The sequence below is a fragment of the Lipophrys pholis genome (assembly GCF_963383615.2).
Source record: "Lipophrys pholis genome assembly, chromosome: 8".
NCBI classification, from domain to species: Eukaryota; Metazoa; Chordata; class Actinopteri; order Blenniiformes; family Blenniidae; genus Lipophrys; species Lipophrys pholis.
In genome coordinates, this window is record NC_137630.1 from 13,109,489 (window position 1) to 13,132,482 (window position 22,994).

The 22,994-nt window shown below is 40.0% G+C and overlaps 1 protein-coding gene across 1 annotated transcript in view; it reads left to right on the forward strand.

Moving 5' to 3' along the window:
* The window catches only part of nphp4 (nephronophthisis 4), a 195,970-nt gene that overhangs the window by 53,609 nt on the left and 119,367 nt on the right, over positions 1 to 22,994 (forward strand). The window contains exons 7-8 of the mRNA XM_080470227.1: positions 14,857 to 15,041; positions 18,293 to 18,428. Of these exons, the coding sequence (XP_080326353.1) occupies positions 14,857 to 15,041; positions 18,293 to 18,428 (321 nt within the window). The remainder of the gene's footprint in view (positions 1 to 14,856; positions 15,042 to 18,292; positions 18,429 to 22,994) is intronic.

Consider the following 22,994-nt stretch of genomic DNA (forward strand, 5'->3'; position numbering starts at 1 on the left):
TGCATAAATGAGTCATGACATACAATCAGTTGACTGGCATAAGTGACATCACTGCTAAATACATAAGTTATATAGATTTGTAGATATATACATTTTAAGAAATGTCTAACAGGGACCTGAGCTCTCAAAGTTTACATGAACATTTGTGTGCATCTGGGAACTGTTTTTCCGAGCTTGCCAAATAATTAAGTATTTATGTTGAGTTCTGAAGCGGGTTTTTCCAGATATTTGTACTTTACTTAATTTTTTTTTTCCAATGCCTTTTATTCTCTGCAATTAAACATAAATTGAAATATTGCTTCACTTTCTTTCCATGTCTTTTTTAATATATGGAAAGAAAGTGTAGCAATATTTATGTTTAATTGCGGAGAATAAAAGTAAACATAAATATTGCTACACTTTCTTCCCATATTTAAAAAAATAATAAAAATAGAACCCATAACCTGGACAATTTGACACACTGCACTTTATAATGTCCATCACTATTTAGGTCCCTTGTATGAAATCTACAGTATATGTCTATTTATTCTGTGCAATACTAACATAATCTCTGATATATTCTAATCACAACCAATATTATCATGTGAGAATGGGAAATATTGTCACGATTATCATCTTGTTTTTATAACGTTGTTACTCTTGATATAGTATCTAATACTTGCTATTATTGCTGGTATGCTTTCTTTACTCTTATTACTGTCCACTTGATGCTGCAACGTTGCAAATTTCCCCATTGTGGGACACCTAAAGAATTATTTGAGCGTAACTGTTATTACTACTTTAAAATCTAAGTTCCTTCAAAATGAAAATTGTTATTGAAGTCTATCCAAGTTATAATATCTATAATAAGTTTTTTTTTGTTTTTTTTTTACAATTTTTTCACTTATATAGTAGTATACATTTAAGAATCAACACTTTACTCCTCTATACTTATCTATGCTATCTCTATTTTTCTTCTTAATCAATGATTGTGAGTACTTTTGCCACAGAATGAAGAACTATAGGAAAGTACATTAATATTAGGCTTTGTGGTACTGTTTTACCGGTATTTACTTGCTTTCTGCTCAGGCTGCACAAAAAGCAGATTTTCCATTAAAATGTTGCACAAAACATTCAGCCCATACAAATTAACAGAGCCCCTGATATCATTCTACTATACTAGATATTGATGGATCCTCCTGTACCAACAGAGATATCCTGCCTCAAAAAAATTAAATCCTTAAAACGACCAAACCTCACATTGTATCAACATGCGTTGCCTGTGATGCCAAATTCTACTTTTTTCTTCTTCGCCAGGGGGGGTCGTTTTCTCCAAATGTTGTTTAAAACACATCAATTAAACGTAATGTTGCCCCGAGTGACTCATTCCTTTTTTGAGCACCAGACGTGTCTTAATCCTCCGATGAAAGCAGTTCAGTCATTAGAAAATGGCTGCCTACTCTGTCATGAGTAATATCTAGAAGGGGGAAAAAAAAAATGAAGAAAGGCACCATAATATTCCAACACAGCTGAGTAGTGATATTGTAATAATTAGCTGGATATTTTGATACCTATTTTCAATATCTCTACTGCAAATATATGAGACGGGCTCGTTCTTGTCAGGCTAAAAAATGGATTATTTTAATGGCGGCTTTATCCCCTTGTTGCTCTGTTGGCGCTCGCAGTTGAGTCAGGCTTTCTTTTAAAGTGAGACCAACTCACCACACGATGCGTTCCTGTGCTGGAGCAGTACCGCGTATGCATGGGAAGAAAGTGTTAATGCTATGCTTGGGGACAAACTGTGTGAAATCAGGAGGGGGGGGGGGGGGTTGAAATGCAGTGGGATGCGTACTTGACTTGATATTTTTGATTGTGAGTTATGGGAGTGTTTCGGCGGTGGAGCGGCGATGATTTATCGGTGGAAGCTCCGCGCCAGTTAAAATTTGTTAAGGAGTAGGGGAGTGGGAGGATGAGAGCAGCATGCTAATGAAGCCGCTGCTGTTTCTTGCCATGGATGACTCACCTTCAATACGGGGGAGCGAACATCCACTGCGTAGGTAGCGGTTCATACTCACTTGTTCACTCATTCACTTGTTCACTCACTTGTTTGTCTTGACATAAACAGATTTAATAAACAAGTAAAATTTACAGACGTTTCAGGGGTGCCTGAAGCTGGGCTCCAATAATCCCCAAAAAAACATGCTACTGGCGTGACTCACTATCCTGGCTGATGTGTTACCACCTGGTAACAAGACATAAACACGGAAAAACAAAATTTAACGGCCTCCTGGTATCCTCTGCTCGACTTCACGAGTGATGTATGATCACAAAAACCCCGAGAAGCGCTTCCCTTTGCTCTCCGGCTTTCAAAGGTAAGTGAAACATGTCGGAGTTGTGTAACTCACTAGGTAATTGGCTTATACAAAACTCATATGGGACATAATTTCACCTGCTTTTTCTCCCTCACACTCCCTCTTGCTTCATCTCTCTCGCAACGCTCACACTCTCCTCTTGAAATGACAGTTGCCATCTGTACGAGTTATTATTACCTTTTACAACAGCCTACACGTTGATTTCACAAAGTACTGACACGAAAACTTACTGACGAGCAGCTGACAGCTTTTCACGGCAAGGGAAAATGTCGAGTTTGGGAGAGTTGTGAAACACCAAAACTAGGAGTTTTTTTCTATTCTTTTTTTTTTTTTTTTTTCAACTATTTAACTATTTAGGTGTTGTAGCACAATTACAGCTCCTCTTTTGGCAAATTTCTTTTTTTAAACTTTTTATGAAGGACGAAATTAATCACTGAGACCTCAAATGTTCCTCGAATTGACTATAACGGACTACTTATGAACAATCGCTATCCTTGTGTTGCAGCTTACAGAGCATAGGCTTCATTTCACATTAATCATGTCCTTTAGGAATCGCAAATGGAGAACTCGTCACAAATTGTCCCAAAAATGTTACATTTTATACGTGTACATTTACACCAACTGTCCATACTAAGAAAAATTCAGAAGTAAATCTGTACAAAGCATGATTACCAAAAAAAATCCTATTTGTCTATCTTCTGTGCAAACTTATTCCAACTGAAGCTTCATCTTGGACTGGTCAACAGTCCCTTTACAGGGACACTAAATTCACAAACAATCATACAAACTTGCATTTGCACCGACGGGCAATTTTGGATTCTCGAATTAATCAGATTTGCATGCAAAGCACAATCTATAAGGATTCTGATAAATTATACATGATAATGTTGTTGCATCCAGTGGACCTTGGAAGCAGAAAGATAAACTCTGAGGTGTCTGCTGGGGAAGCAGATTTGACTCACCATGTTAGCACGTCAGGAATCGGACATCCTTATCATCTATCCTTGATTTAAATCCACATGTATTCCCCTGCTGAATACTACAATCTACCTTTAGGTCACAGGCACTCGTTCACATAGTTTATTTAGTTTTACTAGTGAACAAAACAGGAAGGGATCAAAAATGTAGATAAATGTCGTGCCTTGGTGATTTTGATGTCTAAAGTGAAACTTCTGTATCCACTTTTTCCCTTTTTTTTTTTTTTTTTTAACTAAAAAGATAATAAATCCTCTGATGCTGAATGCAAAATTTGGCCATTAAAGTAAGCTAGTTACATCACTGTAAGAGTTCTAGTGATTGTAAGAGTTATGCTACAGTAGAAGCATTTGAACTGACGTCCATTTGGTTCGGACGACCTGGTATAACGAGGGGTTCAACTCTTTTGATTCATGTTTCATGGGCGTCTATTAACAGTTATAAACAAAAACATAACAAACACATTGTACAATTTATTATGAGGGTCAGATGGAGAATTGATGCTGTTTGAAGTATAAACTGTGGCCACACCAGATATTGTTGCCTTTGTTTAATATACTTTGCATGCGAAGCCGTGAAGCTGTAATCACTTCACTTTTACTGCTTCAAAATGCTTCCGCAGTGCTGTCTTCCTCGAGTTGGCATTTGTGTGCAGTGCCGTTCGATTCATATGATCAATATGAGATAAAGCGGGTTATCGGAAAGGAAGGGGAACTTTCAAAATTATACTCCTAAGTTAAGTGAGGAAAGATGCAATTAGTCATGAGTCACGAGAGGAGTTAATGTTGTATTTTGCTGATCGCATTTTAGTTGAGATGTGCTTAGATACTTTACTGAAATGAATAGCGGGATCATTTTCTCTGAGTGAGATGATTTTATCCATCATGAATTTTCTATTTTGATGTATTTGCAAGTTAAAAGCATCAATACAGTGAATGTTAGGAGGAATATTTTTTGGAGTTTTCAGCTACATAGACAAAAGATTATCTGGTGATGACACAGCATGGGCACAGCTGAATGAAGCCTAATAGTTCACAAAAGAGCAGAATAAACAGCGACGACATGCACAAACAACTCCAGCATACATTATTAAATAAGTGTGTTTTATGTTGTTTTCAACAGAAAGAATGAATGATGTTTTATTGCAAAACCCTTCCTCTGATTGGCATCATGGCGTTGGATGGAAACTTACATAAGTAACACATACAGTAGGTGAAATATGTAATTCCTGAATGTTGTGTGCTGTACCTATATCCAAAGATATATGTAAAACACATAGTGTTTGCATTTCTAAAAGCTAAGAGACAATATCTGAGCCTCCACAATAAAAAAACAAAACAAAACTTAGGTTAATTTATTAGATTGACTCTGTTTGGTGACCAGTGATGCCGGTAACGTGTTAATTAGTAACACGATATGGCCAGTAACGAGGGATGTAACGCATTACTATTTCCAGACCAGTAATCATGTTAAAGTTACTCATCCAAGTCACTGTCCGTCACTATTGCAGGACTAGTTTTTTGTCTGCAAAGCCGCTTTATTATTGAACAGAACCCGGCCGCTCCGCCATTCTCCTCCAAGCACAGACACAGACACATGCAGTCTGCATGCATGTTGTCGGCAGCTGCGGAAAGTAACTAAATCTAACGGGTAATCTAAAATAGTTACTTTTAAAAACAAGTGATCAGCAAAGTAACTGAGGTACTTTTTAAAAGGAGTAACGAGTAATCTGTAATCAGATTACTTTTTCAAGGTTACTGCGGTAACACTGTTGGTGACGGTGCTCTCAGTTCAGTGTCACACTGTGGAGAGCCCGTCCACAGTTCAGTGTTCAGTTCTATTACTTTACTTTACCCCCAAAAAGCCCAATCATGATTTATTTTGTGGGAATTTCTGTTGTGTCACAGCGCAAGCAATAAGACATTGTGTAATAGCTCTGAACCTTTATTTCCTTATTGGAAGCACTTTTTTATTTAAAGCGAAGGGAGAAAATCCTGTAATCCTTGTGTGACTGTGAGATAATTTATGAAATGCATCAACAAAACAAAGCTTGTCTCATGATGGTCTAATGTCAGCGCGCAGTACGAGAGGAACAATTTAGTTCTTGGTGAATTTAGGTTCACAATATCAGGAAGAGCTGATATCGAAGGACCAAATAGCCACATCGCTATAAAAGCTTTTCTGTGGTAACTTTTCTGACGCTTCCTGCCTAAAACTCAAAAGTCCTGTTTGTACACCCATAAAGGGGAAAACCTTCAAATTATTTGAAAAGCTCAAGAGAGAATTTAATTTGGAGAATGGGGATCTATTTTGTTATCAACAATTTAGACACTTCTCTGATAAAGAAATTTTAAAAAAGGAATTTCAGCAGAAGGTAATGAGCTGCTCGAGGGGTTGACGGCATATAAACGGTCTCTAAACTGTATTGGAGTCTACAGAAGCAAAATGGAGTAACCTCACTGTATGTAAAATTATAGTGGGAACAGGAGTTGAAAATCCAGTTGGTAGAGGGTGATTGGTGCTCCATGTGCAAAACACATGCTCTAAAAGATGGAGGGAATTCAGTTGGAAGAGTTTATTTAGATTTTTTTATCACACCTCATATAAAAAAACAAACAATTAGGCAATACATCAGCAGTGTTGGAGACAATGTGGGCTCATAAATGCATATCACTCTCATGTATTTTGGTCATGTTCAAAGCTGCAACTATTTTGGGACGGAATTCTGCAAATTTTCAAGGAAGTATTTGGATATACGATCCCCAAGGACCCCGGGATCGTGCTTCAAACAAAGGACATCTAGCTCTTTAAAATCATGATCCTTGCATGCAGAAAGGCGATCACTAGGAAGTGGTTGAAAAGAGCACCCCCGAATCCAGATCAATGGCAGGCCATTGTAGAAGAGATCCACTCCATGGAGAAACTGACTCACTCCAAGGACTAAAGCAGGAACCATAAAAAAAAAACTCTGATCCAAATGGGTTGCATATAAGACAAAGGATGGACTGAATTCAGCAGATAAGAGGACAGAGCAAAAAGACAGATGAATAATTACCCCCCCCCCCCCCCCCCCCCCCCCCCCACACACACACACACACACGCACACATACACACACACACACGCACGTTCCATTTGTGTGATTTGCTGCTTTTCTTTTCACCCCTTTTTTTGTGGGTTTGGAGTGGGTTTTCTTTGGTTTTTGCTCTCATTTCTTTTTTTCGTTTTTTTTGTTTTCTTTGGTGTGGACTTGTTTTGTTTTGCTTGATGTTTTGTAATACTTGCATGTAAAAAGAATAAATAAAGAGTTCCAAAAAACAACTCAAAAACTCTGGAGAATTTACTGTCCGTATTCATACTGAAAGTCAAGAACAAGCTAACTTTTTTGAATATGTAGGTAATAAGTAAGACACATGAACTTTCCTTAATTATCAAAGCCAACGTGCTATGCCATGCTGAAGGAGATACAGTACAGAATGAGTGTGTTTTTGGCCATTTGTCCATGCTGCAAATAATGCTGGTTGGTACTCTGGGATACTTTAGCCCATAAAAGGAGTGAGACATTGTTGGGAGGTGTATTTTGAGTTCACTGCTAACAGGGTACTCTATAATGATTTCTAAAATCAAAACAGTGATATCTTCTATTTTTTTTGCTTCCTCCTGTTTGAAATCCAACCTCATTAGCAAAAATCTAACAAGGTGCCTCTAGCAGAGAAGCAAAAAATTGTGTTCTCCTTTTCTCAATAGTTGGCAGTGCAGTATTCTTTTCTTCAGTAGTCAGTAAGGCAGGAAATCAAATCACGTTGCGCCTATTGTTAAAATATTTCTCTTATACTGTAATGGATGCTGGATGGGAAATCATTCACCTCTTGTAACATAAAAAGACAAACACTGTCAGGTAACATCTCTCAATTTCTTATTTTGTATGATCAGTTCCTTGTGAGAAGATGCTGTGTAGGTCTGGTTGTGACAGTCAATATGACGATATTAGCAGGCTACAAGGAGTTGACAGGCTCAGTCGTGACTAGAATAAGTTCCTATGCAGTGATCACAGGGTCAAGATCCGTTTACCATCTTGAGCCTCATGTGTGCTTCTTCTCTTAGCTGCTGAACACAAAGGAATGACCTTCAAAAACCAATTTTGCTTCTCTGACAATCTACACTCATTTCCCCTCAAAGGCGCACAATGAGGCAGCTGCCACCTGCTTTGCATTCCTTTTTCAACAGCTATTATTTCTGAATTTGCACTAAATGGCTTTCTTTTTTTTCTGCACTCTCATTTCATTCAGACGACTGTGTCCCCAACTAAATCAATTTTGCTTACTAATATTTCATCCTCACCTCTGTCTCCCTCCGCTTCGCTCAGCAGTTGGACCGGTAAATTGACTGGCAGAGAATATTTTGTTGTTAATATGGGACAATGGTAATGCCATTTCCAGGTGTTAATGTTCAAGTGAGGAAATAATCTCCCATTCCCCTACTTCAGAGGTTTCTGTCATTCTATTTTGGATTGAAATGCAGATGAGGGAAGGGAGCGCATTCATGTGGACCGGAATCAAACACAAGCCTTTGTCAGCAATGATTATGCACCACCATCCACTGAAATGTATTGCCTGTGTTTTCAGAGGTGGTTTCCTCTCTGAGATAAGATCTGCTTTCCACCAAAGTTATCTTTTGACTTTTTACCAGCCACTTCATCCCCGGCACAAGATTTCAAAGGAGTCTGGTCATTTTTTTTTCCTTGAGACTTCCAGCACTTTGGAAATGTGGGGTTTGCACTTTAGGAAATCTATCTGTTTCGCCCTAAAGGCCCCAATTGTATAAAAATCTGTTTTTGCTTTTTCCTAATGCGCTATAGATCACCAGCTACGAGAGTAACCATCACAGATAATAGTGATGCTCTGGCTTCACTCCATTTTGGACCGTTTTTATTTTTTTTCCAGCAGAAAGTGGATAGTTGAGCTGAATGGTGGGATTCCTTTTTACAACGCCTACACGAGGGTGATTCGTCTAATTGGATAACAAAGAAAAAAAGCGGCCAACAACTCTACTTTTACAACACAATGCTTTTGTTTACTCCCTAAACAAAGCTCTAAAACTAACTGCCTCCCAAAGCATGCAAATTAGTGCTGTTCTGCCTCCTTTTTTTGTCTTGTCCTTAAATGATACAAACGCCTTTTAAGCATGTTCGCACAGTGGGGCTACGTCACAGGCGTCAAGTGTGCTTTGTGATAGCCGAGGGGACAAAGTTGATTGGTTGCAGTGCCCCTGTCTGGTTCAGCAATTCTCGAAGCAAGTTCTCAGGGAATAGCACAAATATGACACAACGGTAGTAGACAACAAGCTTATGTGTGTGGGTAAAAAGAGAAAGACACGCCCACGTGGCACCGGTGCGCTCATCACTCAGAAAAGTCCCTCTTCTGTGACTCTGGAAATGGAGTATAATTTAACTTGGGGGCCATTTCATTGTTCCCTTTAAGCTTCTTAGCTCTAAAATATTCATATTTCAGGCGAGGGAGGAAGAAATCTGTGACGGCAGCAGACAGAGGCAAGAGGGAGAAGAAAGAGGATAGCGAGGAAGATAGGTAGAGAGGGAGGGAAACTGACGGAGTGAGAAAAAAGAGAAATGAAATAAATGAAAAAGAAACTCGGTGGCGGGGGGGGGGGGGGTGAGTGAAGAGAGGGATAGAAAGCAGCACTTCCAGTGATGCTCTCTTATAAACAACTTTCTTCCTGTCTTTCTTTTATTTTCTCCCTGAAACACCTCACGCCAGACTTGTCCAACAAAAGACAAAGCCGTTTGTCTGCCTTCGCTCCCGATGCCGGCTGCAGTAAAGGAGAAAGGCGAGAGCTGGCATAGCGTGTCGGAAAAGAGTAATTTGCAATCTGCATGTGGCATTTATTCTTGTCACATTTGTTGTGATAGCTGCCACTCTCCCAAGACTAGATTTATGTTCGGTTGGTCCATATAAACACGGGCCGGCTCATGTAATGGTTCGCCAATAGAACAGTGTATGGCTAATTTACAGTCTTTGCATCACAAATGATCTGGCAAACAAAAGGCAAAGAAAGGTTCATGCTGCTGTGTATAGATAATGATATAATTCAAGATAAACCAATGTAATGTATGAACATCATCTCAAAGCACCTTAAAGTCATATATTCACCTGGTATATAAATATGGCAGTCTTTTATATAAAATATAATCCATATTTTTCAATTTTCCCCCTTGATGATGCTTTTTTTTTTTTTTTCAACCTTGAGTGTGTTGGACCCATGTTTTGAGTCTGTGTTGCAAGATACAATCGCTTGTTGTTGATGATTCCTGTAAAAAGGGAGAAGCATAATCTTGTTCTACACTAAAACAAAGTCTAAATTCAGAAACAAATAGCCAAACTGAACCCTTCCTCACATTCTCAAGGAAAAGTAAACATGATTACCTTAGTGATGGCAGAACTAAAAGCCCAGCTGTGATACTGAATCACATTATATCGTTCGGATGTACCAAATTAAACGGTCGGTGAGGGTTCACCCCAACTCGACAGCTTTAGAGTTGCAGTCTTTGCAATTATGGTGGTGGCACTGTTGACAGAGTCTCAACAAAATGACAAAAACTGAGACTGTCTGTCAGAATGGGGCCTTCATTCGACACAAGACAGCCTGAAAAGTAAGCTCAGGCTTTACAACGACAATGTTAAGGCTGTTATTTTGTAAGGCTCTGGTGCTGGAGAGTAACGAAAGGAGACATGAGAAAGGTTGATGTCTTTTTAAACTAGCTGCCTTCGTACAATTTGCAATATCTACTGGCCCAACAACATGAGGGAACTGTATGAAAAGACAGACGGTATGAATATATCTCTTTTGAGTTAAGAATGGCCGGCTGCGATGGCTTGGTCATGTCCTAATGGTGCCCAGTGACAGGATAGCCAAAGCTGGCATCATATGAACTCCAGCCGGATGGAGGGAAAGAGGCCTGAGACCACCTGGCAAAGGACCGTGATGAAAGAGCTGGATGAGAAGGGTCTATTATGAGGTGAAGTACAAGCCAAAGTTCAGCACAGGGTTGGGTAGTGAAGTATTGTTGCGGCTTTATTGCCCTGACGGGATGAAGAGGTTGACTGACCGACGAGCAATGTGTGGCTTGGTACTCATAAATCCCACCATTTGAAAACAGCTGACCATCACATGATGCTCCAGTCAAAATGAATCTCAAATGAGTTTCATGCGGCTGCACAGGTTTTTGCTTGTTCCATCCAACAGCCTCCACAATAAATATGTTGTTTGACAAATGCAGCTTTAAATAAGTACCTTTTCTTTCTTTCTTTTTTTACTCCCGCAGTTACAGTGTGTTATTTATTTCATTTAGGCCAAACACAATTATGAAGTAGTGGCTGATTGTCACATCAGAAATGTAAATTTCTTTGGGAGATTTCTCTCGTCAACAAGATAAACCCGGGGGCAATTTATTTATATATACAACATAACAAGAGAATGCAATCACACTGAATGAAACGTAATCTGAATATGGAAATGATTTAAGTGAAATTTTCTTGAGATTACAACCTTCTAGTTACAGTACAATTATTTGTCACAGAGAGAGAGGTGCACTTTACCTTCCTCTCTTTTCTCTTGGAACACCTCACCTGATGCTCTGGGATTTGGGTTCTTTATTTTTCATTTACTTTCCGGGCTAATTATTCATCAAGGCGAATGCCGCTGACTCTTATGTGATGCACCCGCCATTGTGCTGCGACGTCTTAGTCTTGGCTTTTACGTCGCAAACGTTAATCGACTGGAGCCTTGGCTCATGCGATCCAGCTGGAAGATGCTTATGTAACACTCCCAAAGCCAAATGAGAGCTGACACAGTTCTAACCACACTATGTATGGATCATTGCGCTTGCGTTTAGTTTGAAAAAAAAAAATAAAAAATGGCGCTTGTCAGCTGGTATTTCTGTTTACCTGTGGCTTTGGTTTTGGAGTGGCCACTACTGAATCCCCGTGTCACGAACACACGGTCGTTCTTGCTCGCAACAGCCCTCGAGATGAGAGGAGATATTTTCTAACAGGAAAGAAAGGAAAAAAAAAAAAAGAAAAAGGAAGGAATCACTTGAGGTCAAGTCAGCAACCTTAGTCGTTTATCGTGAAAGAAGTGTGGTGCGCTGCTGGGCACAGATCAGCCATTGCTTGTAAGTGAGAGAACAAATGACAGTAACGAGGATGGTAGGTAGAAAACAGATCGACAGAGAGTGAGGAATTGTGGGAGGAAGCTGATAGAGCCGGTGCATAGATTTAACACGAGGAGAGCAGCGAGGTATGTGGGCTGTACTGTATCCAGGCACGCTGGGCTGAGACTCTTGCTCTGGCTCCTGCTGTTGCTGCTTTAAAAGAAAACCCCAAAGCTGAATTGATATGCTAATTTGATAGAGAAAGTGTGGGCGGATATGGAGACGGTTTTTAGCGGCAAAGGAAAGGGGGTGAAGCAGTGAGAGAGAGAGAGAGAGAGAGAGAGAGAGAGAATGACAACGAAGAAAGCGGGAAAAATATGAGTGGGAGTAGGAAATGTGTTGGTGAGAGGAAAAATACTGAAATAAAAGACATGGGAAGGAGTGCAGTGGGACGAAAGGTATGCTCTGTGTGGCTTTGTGTTCGGAGGTTACAAAGTTGAGTGTCAGTCACGGAACATGAGCCAGTCGGCAGTGCATTAGTGACAGCAGGTGCAGCAGAAATGGACCCATCGGCACTGAGACGCTGCCTTGCTTTATTTAAAACCATTGTCAATTAGCGCAGACATGATCCCGAAAAGGATAATGAACATAAAATATGATGTACGGTGATGTTACTGCTCGTCAAGATAATTACAACTTGGGTCTTGTTCTAATAGCCATATCCATTCTCTAACGTTTATAATGGCATCGCACTGAAGAAAGTATTTTGCTGAACATTTACAGTCGGGGGGGAAATATCATACAAGCAAGATTTATTTTAACCAGCGGTTCCCAACCTGTGTTCTGATTTCTTCTTTGTGGTGGGGTATGACAGATATCATTGCAGGTTTTATCAGGTCCGAAGATGTCAAATTATAGAAAATGGAATATAAAAGAAAATCATTAAAAATTACACTTTGTGAAATAAACTCAGAAAACCATCTCTGCTTTTGTATGTTGAATAGAGCATTTGGCTTCACTATAATGTTTAGACAAATCAGATTGGCGAGAGAGTCCAAAGCCTTTTTTAAAGGTTGTCAGGGGGTGTAAGAGAAAGATCGCTTGGAAAGCAATCAAGGCAAGGCAAATTTATTTTTAGGACACCATTCAGACACGAGGCAATTCACAGTGCCTTACAATACAATATTAGGAATAAATTAAAACAAAGTAATTAAGAATCATAAGCTTATGTAATTAAGATAATGAAATACAAACACATGAAACAAAAGACGAACCAGTAAAAATTCAAGTTCAAGTTCCATAATAATCCAACAGCAAATGTTGAGTCCACCACTTCAGTTTCTAAGTATAATTGGTTCCTGTTTGGCAGGTATTCAGCATTTTCATGGCAAGTTGACTTCCATGAGCTCGAAGATTTGTTTACAACCTGTTTGGTTCGACTGTCCTTTTTTCTCCTAACACAAATATTTTTAAAATAACTCATGTTCACATATTTCAGGGTTGGCCGAGTGATGTAGTGGTGAGCACTTCCTCTTAACAAGGAAAAGCCCTGGCCTTGCTTTCAGTTGAGGCCTTTTTGAATAGTTTTTTAATTTGCATTACCTCCCTGTACTTAGTCCCTAGTTCTCTCAACTTGCCCTCTGAATGGAAATGTGAGGTTGATTGGGAACTCAGGATTTCATCCAAGTGTGTGTAGAGGTGTTTTTGATTGAGTGTCCCCCTGTGATGAACTAGAAATGTGCTACCGGTGCACCCTGCACATGGCCCAGTGTCAGCTGAAATGGGTTCTAGACCCCAAGACCAAAGTCTAAAGGACCTCTATTGCTGATGCGACGTTGGGCGTATGGGTTTTCCCAATGGCGCTCTATAGAATGAAGTAATAGATCAGACCTGATGGTAAGTGGTGAACAATTCCCATCCCCACACCTGTGTTAATAGTGTGGCTAAAAACAGTGCATGTCTAATTGACTCTCTAAACGTCCGTCCAGTTTCTATACTGTTTAGTCCAACTTATGGTGCCAAGGGGACTGGAATCCATCCCAGCTGACTTTGGACAAAGTCAAAGTACACCTTGTACCTTTTCATCACAGGGTAAAGACAGATAGACAACCACGGGCACAGAAATTCAAACCGACAGGCGATTTGGAGTCACCATTAATATCAAGTGCATGTTTGTGGACTGTGAATGTGACGTGCAAATTCAGAAACTGCCAGGCCTGCAAGCCTGGCAGTTTTCCTGTTGTGAAGTGACAATGCTAGCCACTACACCTTTTTTTTGGGCCTGTCCAAACAAATGTGGTTTGAAAATTTACTTCTCAGTTAAAAAGTATATTGTTTGGCCAAAGATGCCAATTGATTGTACTTGAAGTAAAGGTATGAGTAAAGACGATGGCAATTCTTTTCAACACGAGCCTCCAATACGGAGTGACCCAGCTTTATTCTATTTATAACTCGGTTGGCAACAGTTAAAAGGCTGGAATTGATGGTTCTGCATCTTCCTAAGCATAACCCTGCTTCAAACAATGCCATAGCCAAATAATTCAAATATTCTATTCAGATGTACTTTTCTTCTTTTAATCTGGGCAGAGTAAGTAGACAGGATGCTGAAGCTCACTTTAATTGTACACCAGAATGTGCAAGATTGGTGCAAGAGGAGTGCTTGACCAGTGACAGCCATGCTGTCGGGGTAGAGAATGACCTGGGGATAGTGCAATGTGATAATTGGGGCAAGCTGTCACTGATTTCTTGGAATTCCCTCTGAAAAAAAAAATGGAAACAAGGCTGTAATTGTATTATTTCATGTAAAATATGCTGTCTCGTTGGCATATTTCAGTCCTGTAAAATGTACTTTGTATGTGATTGTTTCATTTGTTTATTTGCTTCTTTGGGGCGACTATATTGCATAAAAAGAAGATGAATAGCCTAATTGTTTTTATAGGGAGATGTATTGTCTCCTTTTTTCATGATCATGCTAACAACCTCCAGTCTTCTGGCAGACACTGCTCCAGGTTTTATAACCAAGCTGCAATAATTTGATCCCATTCAGCCACAGCAGCATCGGTGATGTTGGTCACATCTGACAGCCAATGTTTCAGCTCCTCCTGAAAGAGGTTGATGTCAGAGCTCCAAACAGGCCACCCAGGTTCTTTTTACAGCCAATTGGGAAAGTCATTTATGGACCTGGTGTGTCGAGCAGAGCAACATTACCATGCTCAAACAGACAAAAGCACTTCTCAGAACCACGAAATGGTTGGACGAATACTCTCATTACATCGAAGGAATTGAGCCTGAAACATAGATTCAATAAAAGGCAAATTCTTGTGGACTTGTGGTGATTTTGAAAGTGTTGTTCTTTTCCTTCCCAGAAACAACCGGGACCGGAAAGTACACTCAAGACCGTTATCATCCAGGAAAGGAGGCTTCATGTTGGCGTGCACAATGGCTGGTGCTTTCTCGACAAACCTCAAGTGGTGGTACTGGAGCCGCTGGCTTCAGGGCTCAGAGGACGAGCGGACAGCACCTCCAAGCAGAGCACACTGCAGAAGAACAGGTGAGCCGGGGAAAGTGTGTACATTAGTAGAGTGGCGCTCAAGTGTTGGGAAGAAAAAAAAAGGCCCTGCAATATTATTGTAAGAGTCCCTGTTTTAATAGTATTTTGTCAGCTTCTCCAGGCAACTCTTCTTTTGCCAAAATGCAAGTAATTGAAAGTTCATATATTAAATTCAGCAAAAAACGTGTCCTTTTAAGAAGCTTAGAGTTCTATTGGGGTGAACGATCTGCCAAAAGAGAGACACGCAAACTTTCCATATTGTGTCTTACATTTTTCCCAGGTTGATGCAACGTGGCTTCATTTTATTTAGATATTTTTTCTGTTGATGAAATCCTGCACAATCTTTGTGTTTATCTGAAGGTAGCAGTGGTCCTTTATTAATGCCATGTTGTATATAGTTGAATTTTAAATGTATTTTGTTTGTAAAAAAAAAAAAAAAAGTACTACAATAACAAGAATTGAAGTATACTCTGAATTAATTGTGTCTATATCATAAGCACTCCCCTTGATACTCTCATATAAAAAAACATATCACTTGCGAAGCAGCAGATAGTTGAATTGTAGAAACGTTCAATCCGCACAACCTTATTCCACTTTAACCGATGCAGTTATAGGATTTTTAATTTTATTTGAAGGGAACAAATACATTACATTCTTATTGCATCTGTGACTTGAGAATTTCTCCATTGACCTTGTTCATAGAAGAAATGTCATATTCCCGAGCAACTCATGTCCTAACCCAACCCCAGCCCCATAATTTACACACAGAGCCTTACCATAGAGGCTTCTGCCCTCATAAAACAAGCTGGGCTGTATATTTCAGTCCATGCTGCTACTCTATAACCAATCAAGGAGATATGACTGCTGCCTCCTTTGCCCCTGGGTTTTATGGAGATGCCACGAGGCTCAATGCTAACCTCGTCAAAGTGGATATGCTAATGTGAGGTCATCAGTGTCTGCCTTGGATCATATAACAAAGCTGAGGGGGTGCTGCGACTTGCAGCTGAACTTGGAGTGACGCGGAGTGAGAGGATTTCAACCCTACGCCGCCCATTGCAGTGAACAATAAATCCAGGGGCTGACAACGGGCACAGTGTACAGGCATGCGCCTTCATTTTGTTTGAACTAAATTCAAGTCTTCAGATTTCGGATTAAGGCCACTCTGCATTTTGTAAATGAATTCTTACCAGCTGAATTAAATAGAGAGAGAGAGAGAGAGGGAGAGGGAGAGAGCGAGAGAGAGGAAAAAACCCGATAGCTCTTCAGATACTTTCTCAGCTCGCAGGGCTCCAGGAACGCCAGCTGTCACCAGCACCCCACTGCAACCCATTAAATCACCAGAGGTATTTCCAAAGCAGACCTCTGACCAGTTCCAGTAAACAACAGCCAGCAGTTTCAATTAACTGAACTGTGTGGGGGCATTGGAGAGCCCTGCTTTGGGTGAAGAAATGTTCCGTGTCTATTTCAATAACGTTGTGTGGGCACGTTAAGCCTGTCACCTGAGTGGTTTGTTCTGTGCACACGGATGTTAAACCTGCCAAACAGATCCACAAAAATCTCATTAAAGATTCAGGCTAGCTGTGATGCAGTGTGTGAGCTTTTTTAGATATTCGGTCCATTTGCACAGTAACATTAAAGTAGAAATCAACTTGGCGTGTCCCAGAAATAATAAAGTTCGATATGCCATGGATGTGTGTGATATTTCTAATTCTGATTAATTTTATTACATTTTTTTTTTTTCTGTCTGGATTTGCTTTGCCCTAATGATACAAACTGTGAGGGGGGTGAGGGAGTATGGTTGTGCTGACAGTGCTGTCTGGGAAATACCTAATTGGTTGAGAGTATGATGCTAGGCTCCCACACGCACCAAAAACATACGACAGCCCACACCTGCTGCCACTGGACAATGATGCATCTTCTTCCACACTTTCCTGTAACTGTGAGCACTTTTTTTGTTTTGTAAGAATTGCCTGTCAGGATGATGAAACGTGAGATCTTGTGCACTTTTCATGAAATAATGATTCGGGATCAAATAAATCTTTTGGAAAAGCATGATTCGAATAACAGGTGGAATGTGAAAACACAAGTACTGAGTTGTTTATGTAGGTGATGAGAGAGGATCTTGTTTCTCTCTCCAACAGGACCAGCCATAGCGAGCAGTAGCATGATTTGAACATGTGCCAATCCTGTTTACATGAGGTCTTAAAAAAATGTATGGAAACAAGATATAATTTTAATAGGATATCGTAGATCATTACATAAAGAAACTCATCAGATTTTGATGGTCAGTGCTTTCTAAAGCCACATTTCCATCATTTCAACACATCATATTGCACAAACACTCGCAGATATTGTTTAAAAAATATCAGACAAACATTGACACCTCTACCAGAATGAAGTGATCAAGTTGTAAAGATTCAAATTTAAGGTCGATCGGACAAATGTGTGGCCATAACTCCAAGCTCCACCTCTCAAACTATTATAACAGTGTGGTTATGACTATCTTTGCACAGAAATAATGAATGCATGTTTTTTTTTACAGTCTTTTAACAGGCGTATTTTGTGAGTCTGGACAGACGGTATCAACTTCAATGTGGCTGATTGGCGGGGGCATACAACTGCCAGGCAGTAATTCTCATTCACACTTCATCAAAATGTGTTGTGCTGTGTGCTTCAAAGCAAATGCTCACTGCTGTAATGATTACATAGCTGATTATATTGTTGTCTTAATAGGATGAGAAGATGTGCACAAACACATACATCTCTTCTCAGTTGCTATGAACAACAATAATCATCACCGTGGCAGCATTTATTGTTTTGCACTTTTTTCCTGTTCTCTTTGAACAACAAAATGCTTGTCGTTAAATGCAAATTTGTATGATTATGATACCAGTGCTGGCAGTAAATGCAGTGTTTGACTTTCAGTCGATTCTGCATGGGTTTTGCTTGATGGATTCCGACAGCAGGGAAAGACAAGGAGGGTGGCGGGTTGGTCTATGTGTGCGTTCCACCTTAAGCTCGCGCCTATGGTCTATGCAAGCAGTGAATGAGGAATACCATGATGCGGTTCCGCTGCTCACACGGGAGGCAGACGTGTGCCAGTGAACATTTAGCAAGCAAGTTTAACTATTGCAAGACAATGAAGTTGTTTCTGTGAGATACAGACTCCAACTCCAAGAAAATAAATAAATGTGCCTCTGCATTTCAGGTAAACAATCTTGTGTTTTCATCACTATTTGTTCTCCCCTCAGCTCGACAGCATCAACACTCCCTCAGATATTGGGCTTTCAAAGCAGCCTGGAGCTCAAACTGACCGAGCATCAAGCATCAGCCATCATCTTTCAGCTGGAGTACGTCTTCTCTGCTCCGATCGGCCGAGAGACCATGGTAAGCACAAATACAGATAGTCAGAAATGTGGTTTCTTCTGTCGAAAAGCCTGAATTCAACCGTTTCCTTAAATGTAGAGGAACCTGAAATGACTTTCTCTCACTCGGAGCACCGAAACAGACCTCCACAATAATACATCAGGAAAGACACATATACACATCCCACTGTCCTCTCTCACACTTTGTGTTTGTTCTCTCACCATCTCTTCCTTGTTCTTTGAGTATCACCCCATCCATCGGTCGCCCTTCTGTCCCAGGGGAAATCACTCCCAGCATTGTTGGCCTCCATGTGGGGGGAAAAATCTTCACAGAAATACGGATGGAAAGATGTTCTGAAGGCTGGATCAAAGAAACCAGTTCAAATGCAGAGTTTTAGTTGTAATATAGAGTCTTTCCTGTGGCTCATTGACACAACAAAGTTTACAAGCAAAAACATCGGTGCTTGATGCCGCTGAAAACGCAACTTTATGGAAATGCTCCAACTCCGCCACTGTGGAAACGGAGTGATGACGCAACCTTTTTTTAAAATGCTCCAACTCCGTCTCTGTCTCCATGGAAACCGGGGAACACTTTTCTGAAACGCTGCCGCTCTGCACGCACACCATGGCCGTAGTAAATTAACATTGTTGGCCTCCAGACTGTCATGACTCCCAGTCCATGTTCTATTGGGACTTGGTAGTTTTATAGTTGAGAGTCAGCCATAATAGCAATCCAGCTTGGTCGTCTGTCCATACAAATGTCTCTGTACTCGCCATTGTTAATGTTTATAGCGTGTTGTTCTGTGTAAATGGTTTCATTGCAAAAACTAACAATAGCATCCACTAGAGGCCCTACATGAAAACTGCATTGTTTTCAGTCTTTCTACCATTCCCATGTAAACGGATATCCTTTTCAAAATATTGCTATGGAAAGGCAAAACCTTCCTCAAAACGATAGCACAAAAACATCACTTGAACTGTCATGTAAATGGGGCCTTAGTTTTAAGTCAACCCCACTGAAACAGCCAATGTATCTCTTTTACATGCACATTGAGTATTGCTTTGGAAAACCATGGCGAAAAGTATGATGTGTGCATGCATGTGTGCAAATGTTTGAAACAGCATCTCCCTCGGATAAACTGCGTTGTAGATGTATTATAGTCCGTGCTTAGAAATAGCTGAAACCCCCTACCCAGGTCAGATTTGAGTATTTTATAAGTCCCTTTGTTTTAAATGTAATATTTTTTATCGCTGACTTTATGCATAATTGCTGGACTATTAGGTAAGATGCCTTTTTTTAACTTCACAGCTGTCTGCAGCAGTGGAAAATGAGAGGTATGTAATAGGTATCTTGGGCTTCACCAACCCGTTACTTTGACTCATCAGTCCAATCTGCAAATGTTAGGCTTCAATCAAAATGGAATTGAAAGTTGAATCATTGTGGTCCAGCACTAAAGTGATCATTACTGGCAAAGGACATATATACATAATTTTGAGGAGTTCATGGCCTGAATACTCGCATGCTGACATTTTTATTATATTGCAAGTTTAGTGAATTGACCTTAAAGGCTGTTAAGTATATTAATAAAAATTGTTTTTGAGAATAAGATCTGAAGACTTGTGAAAATAAAAGCCAGCTGAAAATTTATGTAATAACTTTGACAATGAAGAGAGATGACATGATATAAAGCAGTAATCTATCAAATATCTGAAAGTAAGTTTTCAGAAAAGAAATCAGAAAAAAATAAGTTACATGTTGAGATTGTGTGAAAACTCACAGCTTGGCATCTGTTTCACTTTATCTCTGCTACAAATGTCCTAATGGCGATACCAACACTGCCATAAGCAGGCAAAAGTGGGAGTGTTTCGATTCCTCTTCAGTCAAGCCAGTTGAGTCTATTGGGCATTTGATTTTGGATGTTTGAAGGATGCTTCGATGGCTTTGAGGTTAGATTAAAAAAAGCTGAAAAATTCAAATCGATATTGTCTTAAAAATAGAATTCAAACACGTTTACTAGGGTGTCTTTGACAGGTCCAGCCAATAGACAACAGAGTCATTGAGTAGAGTGAATGTAGTAGAACCCAGTAGCTGCAATGTAAACATGACAAAGCTCAGCGTTAAAATTTCTGAAGATATTACTTATTTGCATTCTAAACTGAAGTTGTTTGATTCCCTGCCGGTATATATTGATTACATGCGATCTGCCACGTTTGCCGCGTACAGAGCCACAGGGTCTACATGTTCCCGGAGAATTCCAGATTCAAACCACACCACTGAACAGTCTATAAAAACAACAGAAAGACTGTGGTGATTATGTGCGTGGGTAAGCCTCCAAACACTTAATGCACGCCAAGGCTGCTCTCTTACTGTGTTACTGTGTGTTGTCCCTTATACAAGCAAGGGGTTATCAGATCACCAATTAAACGCTGGAGAAAAACAAGCAGCCACTCAGTCATTGGAACAGCATGGGACATTTTCATTTATGTATTAATTCACTTGTTACCTTAGCTTTAGAAGCACTCGACAGGCAATCAGTCTGTTGTAAATGGACAGACCTCCCCCAGCTCCCCTCACCTCCTCTTTCTTTTTTTTTTTTTTTTTCCCATGGATGAGAGCGATCATTGCACAAACCCGCTGACACAGTGATGCATGAAAGGCGGGCTCAGAGTTTATATAGAGTGATTAATTTTTATGACTCTGAGAATTAAAAAAAAAAAAGTTTGACAAAACGAAGATTGAGAGTCAACAGCTTTAATTATGCATCTGTTTTAACCAAAATTCAATGCAGTCCATCAAACAGTTGATGAAGATTTTCAGTCAAAATTTTAACTCAGTGTTTGTACTGGATGGTGTCATTTTTATATACAAGACTGGTGCAGTCTGAAGGTGAAATATGTGAAGCAACAAGAAGAAGGACGTGCATTGTGTTTCGCAGTTAATCGTCTCCTACATCGGAAGGTCAGATTGGACAGTTCCATCCAATTGGTTGGTCCTAGTAATAGAAGAGGAAACGGTTTCAAATAATGTGGAAAGACAACCTGAGCCAGTAGAGAGTTGGCGCAGGAGATTAATAAAACACAGAGTTGACAGTTCTCATTGTCTAATGTCACCGTAAAATGGATTCAGCTTGATTGAGTTTTGTGGCGCTGATCACAGAGTGCATGAAGAGGGAGTATAAAGAATGTGGTGGGCATGTTGCAGCTGCATACACGGCCAGGCTTTGTGGAAGTAGGTGTGACCGTGGGCTCTCTGGCTTTGGAAAGTCATCGTTTCGGGCCACCTACACAATGGTTTCTGATCTTTGTGCATCTCTCCAGGACTTTATGAATTACAGCAATTTCAAGTCATGCGAATGTGGGTTTTTCTTCAAGACTTGGTGAAAAGATGGCCAGATACCTCCTTGTGTGATGTCACCTTGAATGGATTCGAACATTTTAGCTGTTTAGTTTATTTCAGGCCACACCAAATACTCAAAACGAGTTCCATCATTAGCAATTACTTAGTTTCTCACAATGGGAAAGTGTTTCTTCAACATTTTTGTTCCTGATTTGACATTGCTGACATACCAGTTTACACCCTGGGTGAACACACACCAACAGGTTATTCATAGATACATAGTCGCTTCAAATGCATGTTTTGGGATTTTGAGAAGGAATGGAAGTATCTGAAGAAATAGTTGAGTCAGCCCTCTCCAACAGTTGTGTAGTAGTTAGCGCTCTCGGCTCAGAGAGAGAAGTTCCCTAGTTCGGGTCTGGTTTTCTCTTAGAATTCTTTGAGGTTAACTGGTGACTGTTAGTTGCTCATTGGTGTGAATGAATGTCTGACTGCGTGTCGTCGTCTGTCTATTTGTGTTCTCACGATTATAGACTGGTGACCTATCTACAGGTGTCTGCTGCACATATAGAGGCATTGTTTACACAACATTTTCAGGTGAAAACGGAAAACTTTTATATCCGTTTAGACTAAAAATGCATCTTTTTGAAAACGGATCCCATGGTGGAACCTTTTGAAAGCATTCCGGCTTTGCTTCCATGGTAACAGGGGAAATGTACATTTCTACAGCTGCTGCTGCTGCTGTAACTACTACTGCTGCTGCAGCACAGTCCTGGGATTTGCTAGTTTTATCATTGAGAGCCACCCAAAACATCATCATCGATGGAAAGAGCTTTGGGACTGCTCAAACAGTTGAAAAAGCGCTATATAAATGAAATTCATTCATCTCTCAGTTTATGCCTGCCATGCATGTTTGTTAATACATTCATGATGACAATTCATGGTAAAATGATGATTCCACATGAGTTTTTCTTTTGAAAACACTATTTTTGAACACATTTGATGGATAAACACTTTTTGGGTTTTCTTCCTTCACCAATGAGTTCTTTATGCAATCAAACTTACAATATAAGAAAAACATATTGCCATCACATTTATTGAAAACATCCATTTCACACATTAAAAAAAGTAGAGACCTTACAGTAAATTGTCTTACACTGTCCCAGAATAGCAAGATAGTGTGGTGGAAAACAAAGACCTCAATCTCACATTCTATGACAGCGCCATCACCTTCCCTGGCATGAATGTTAGATG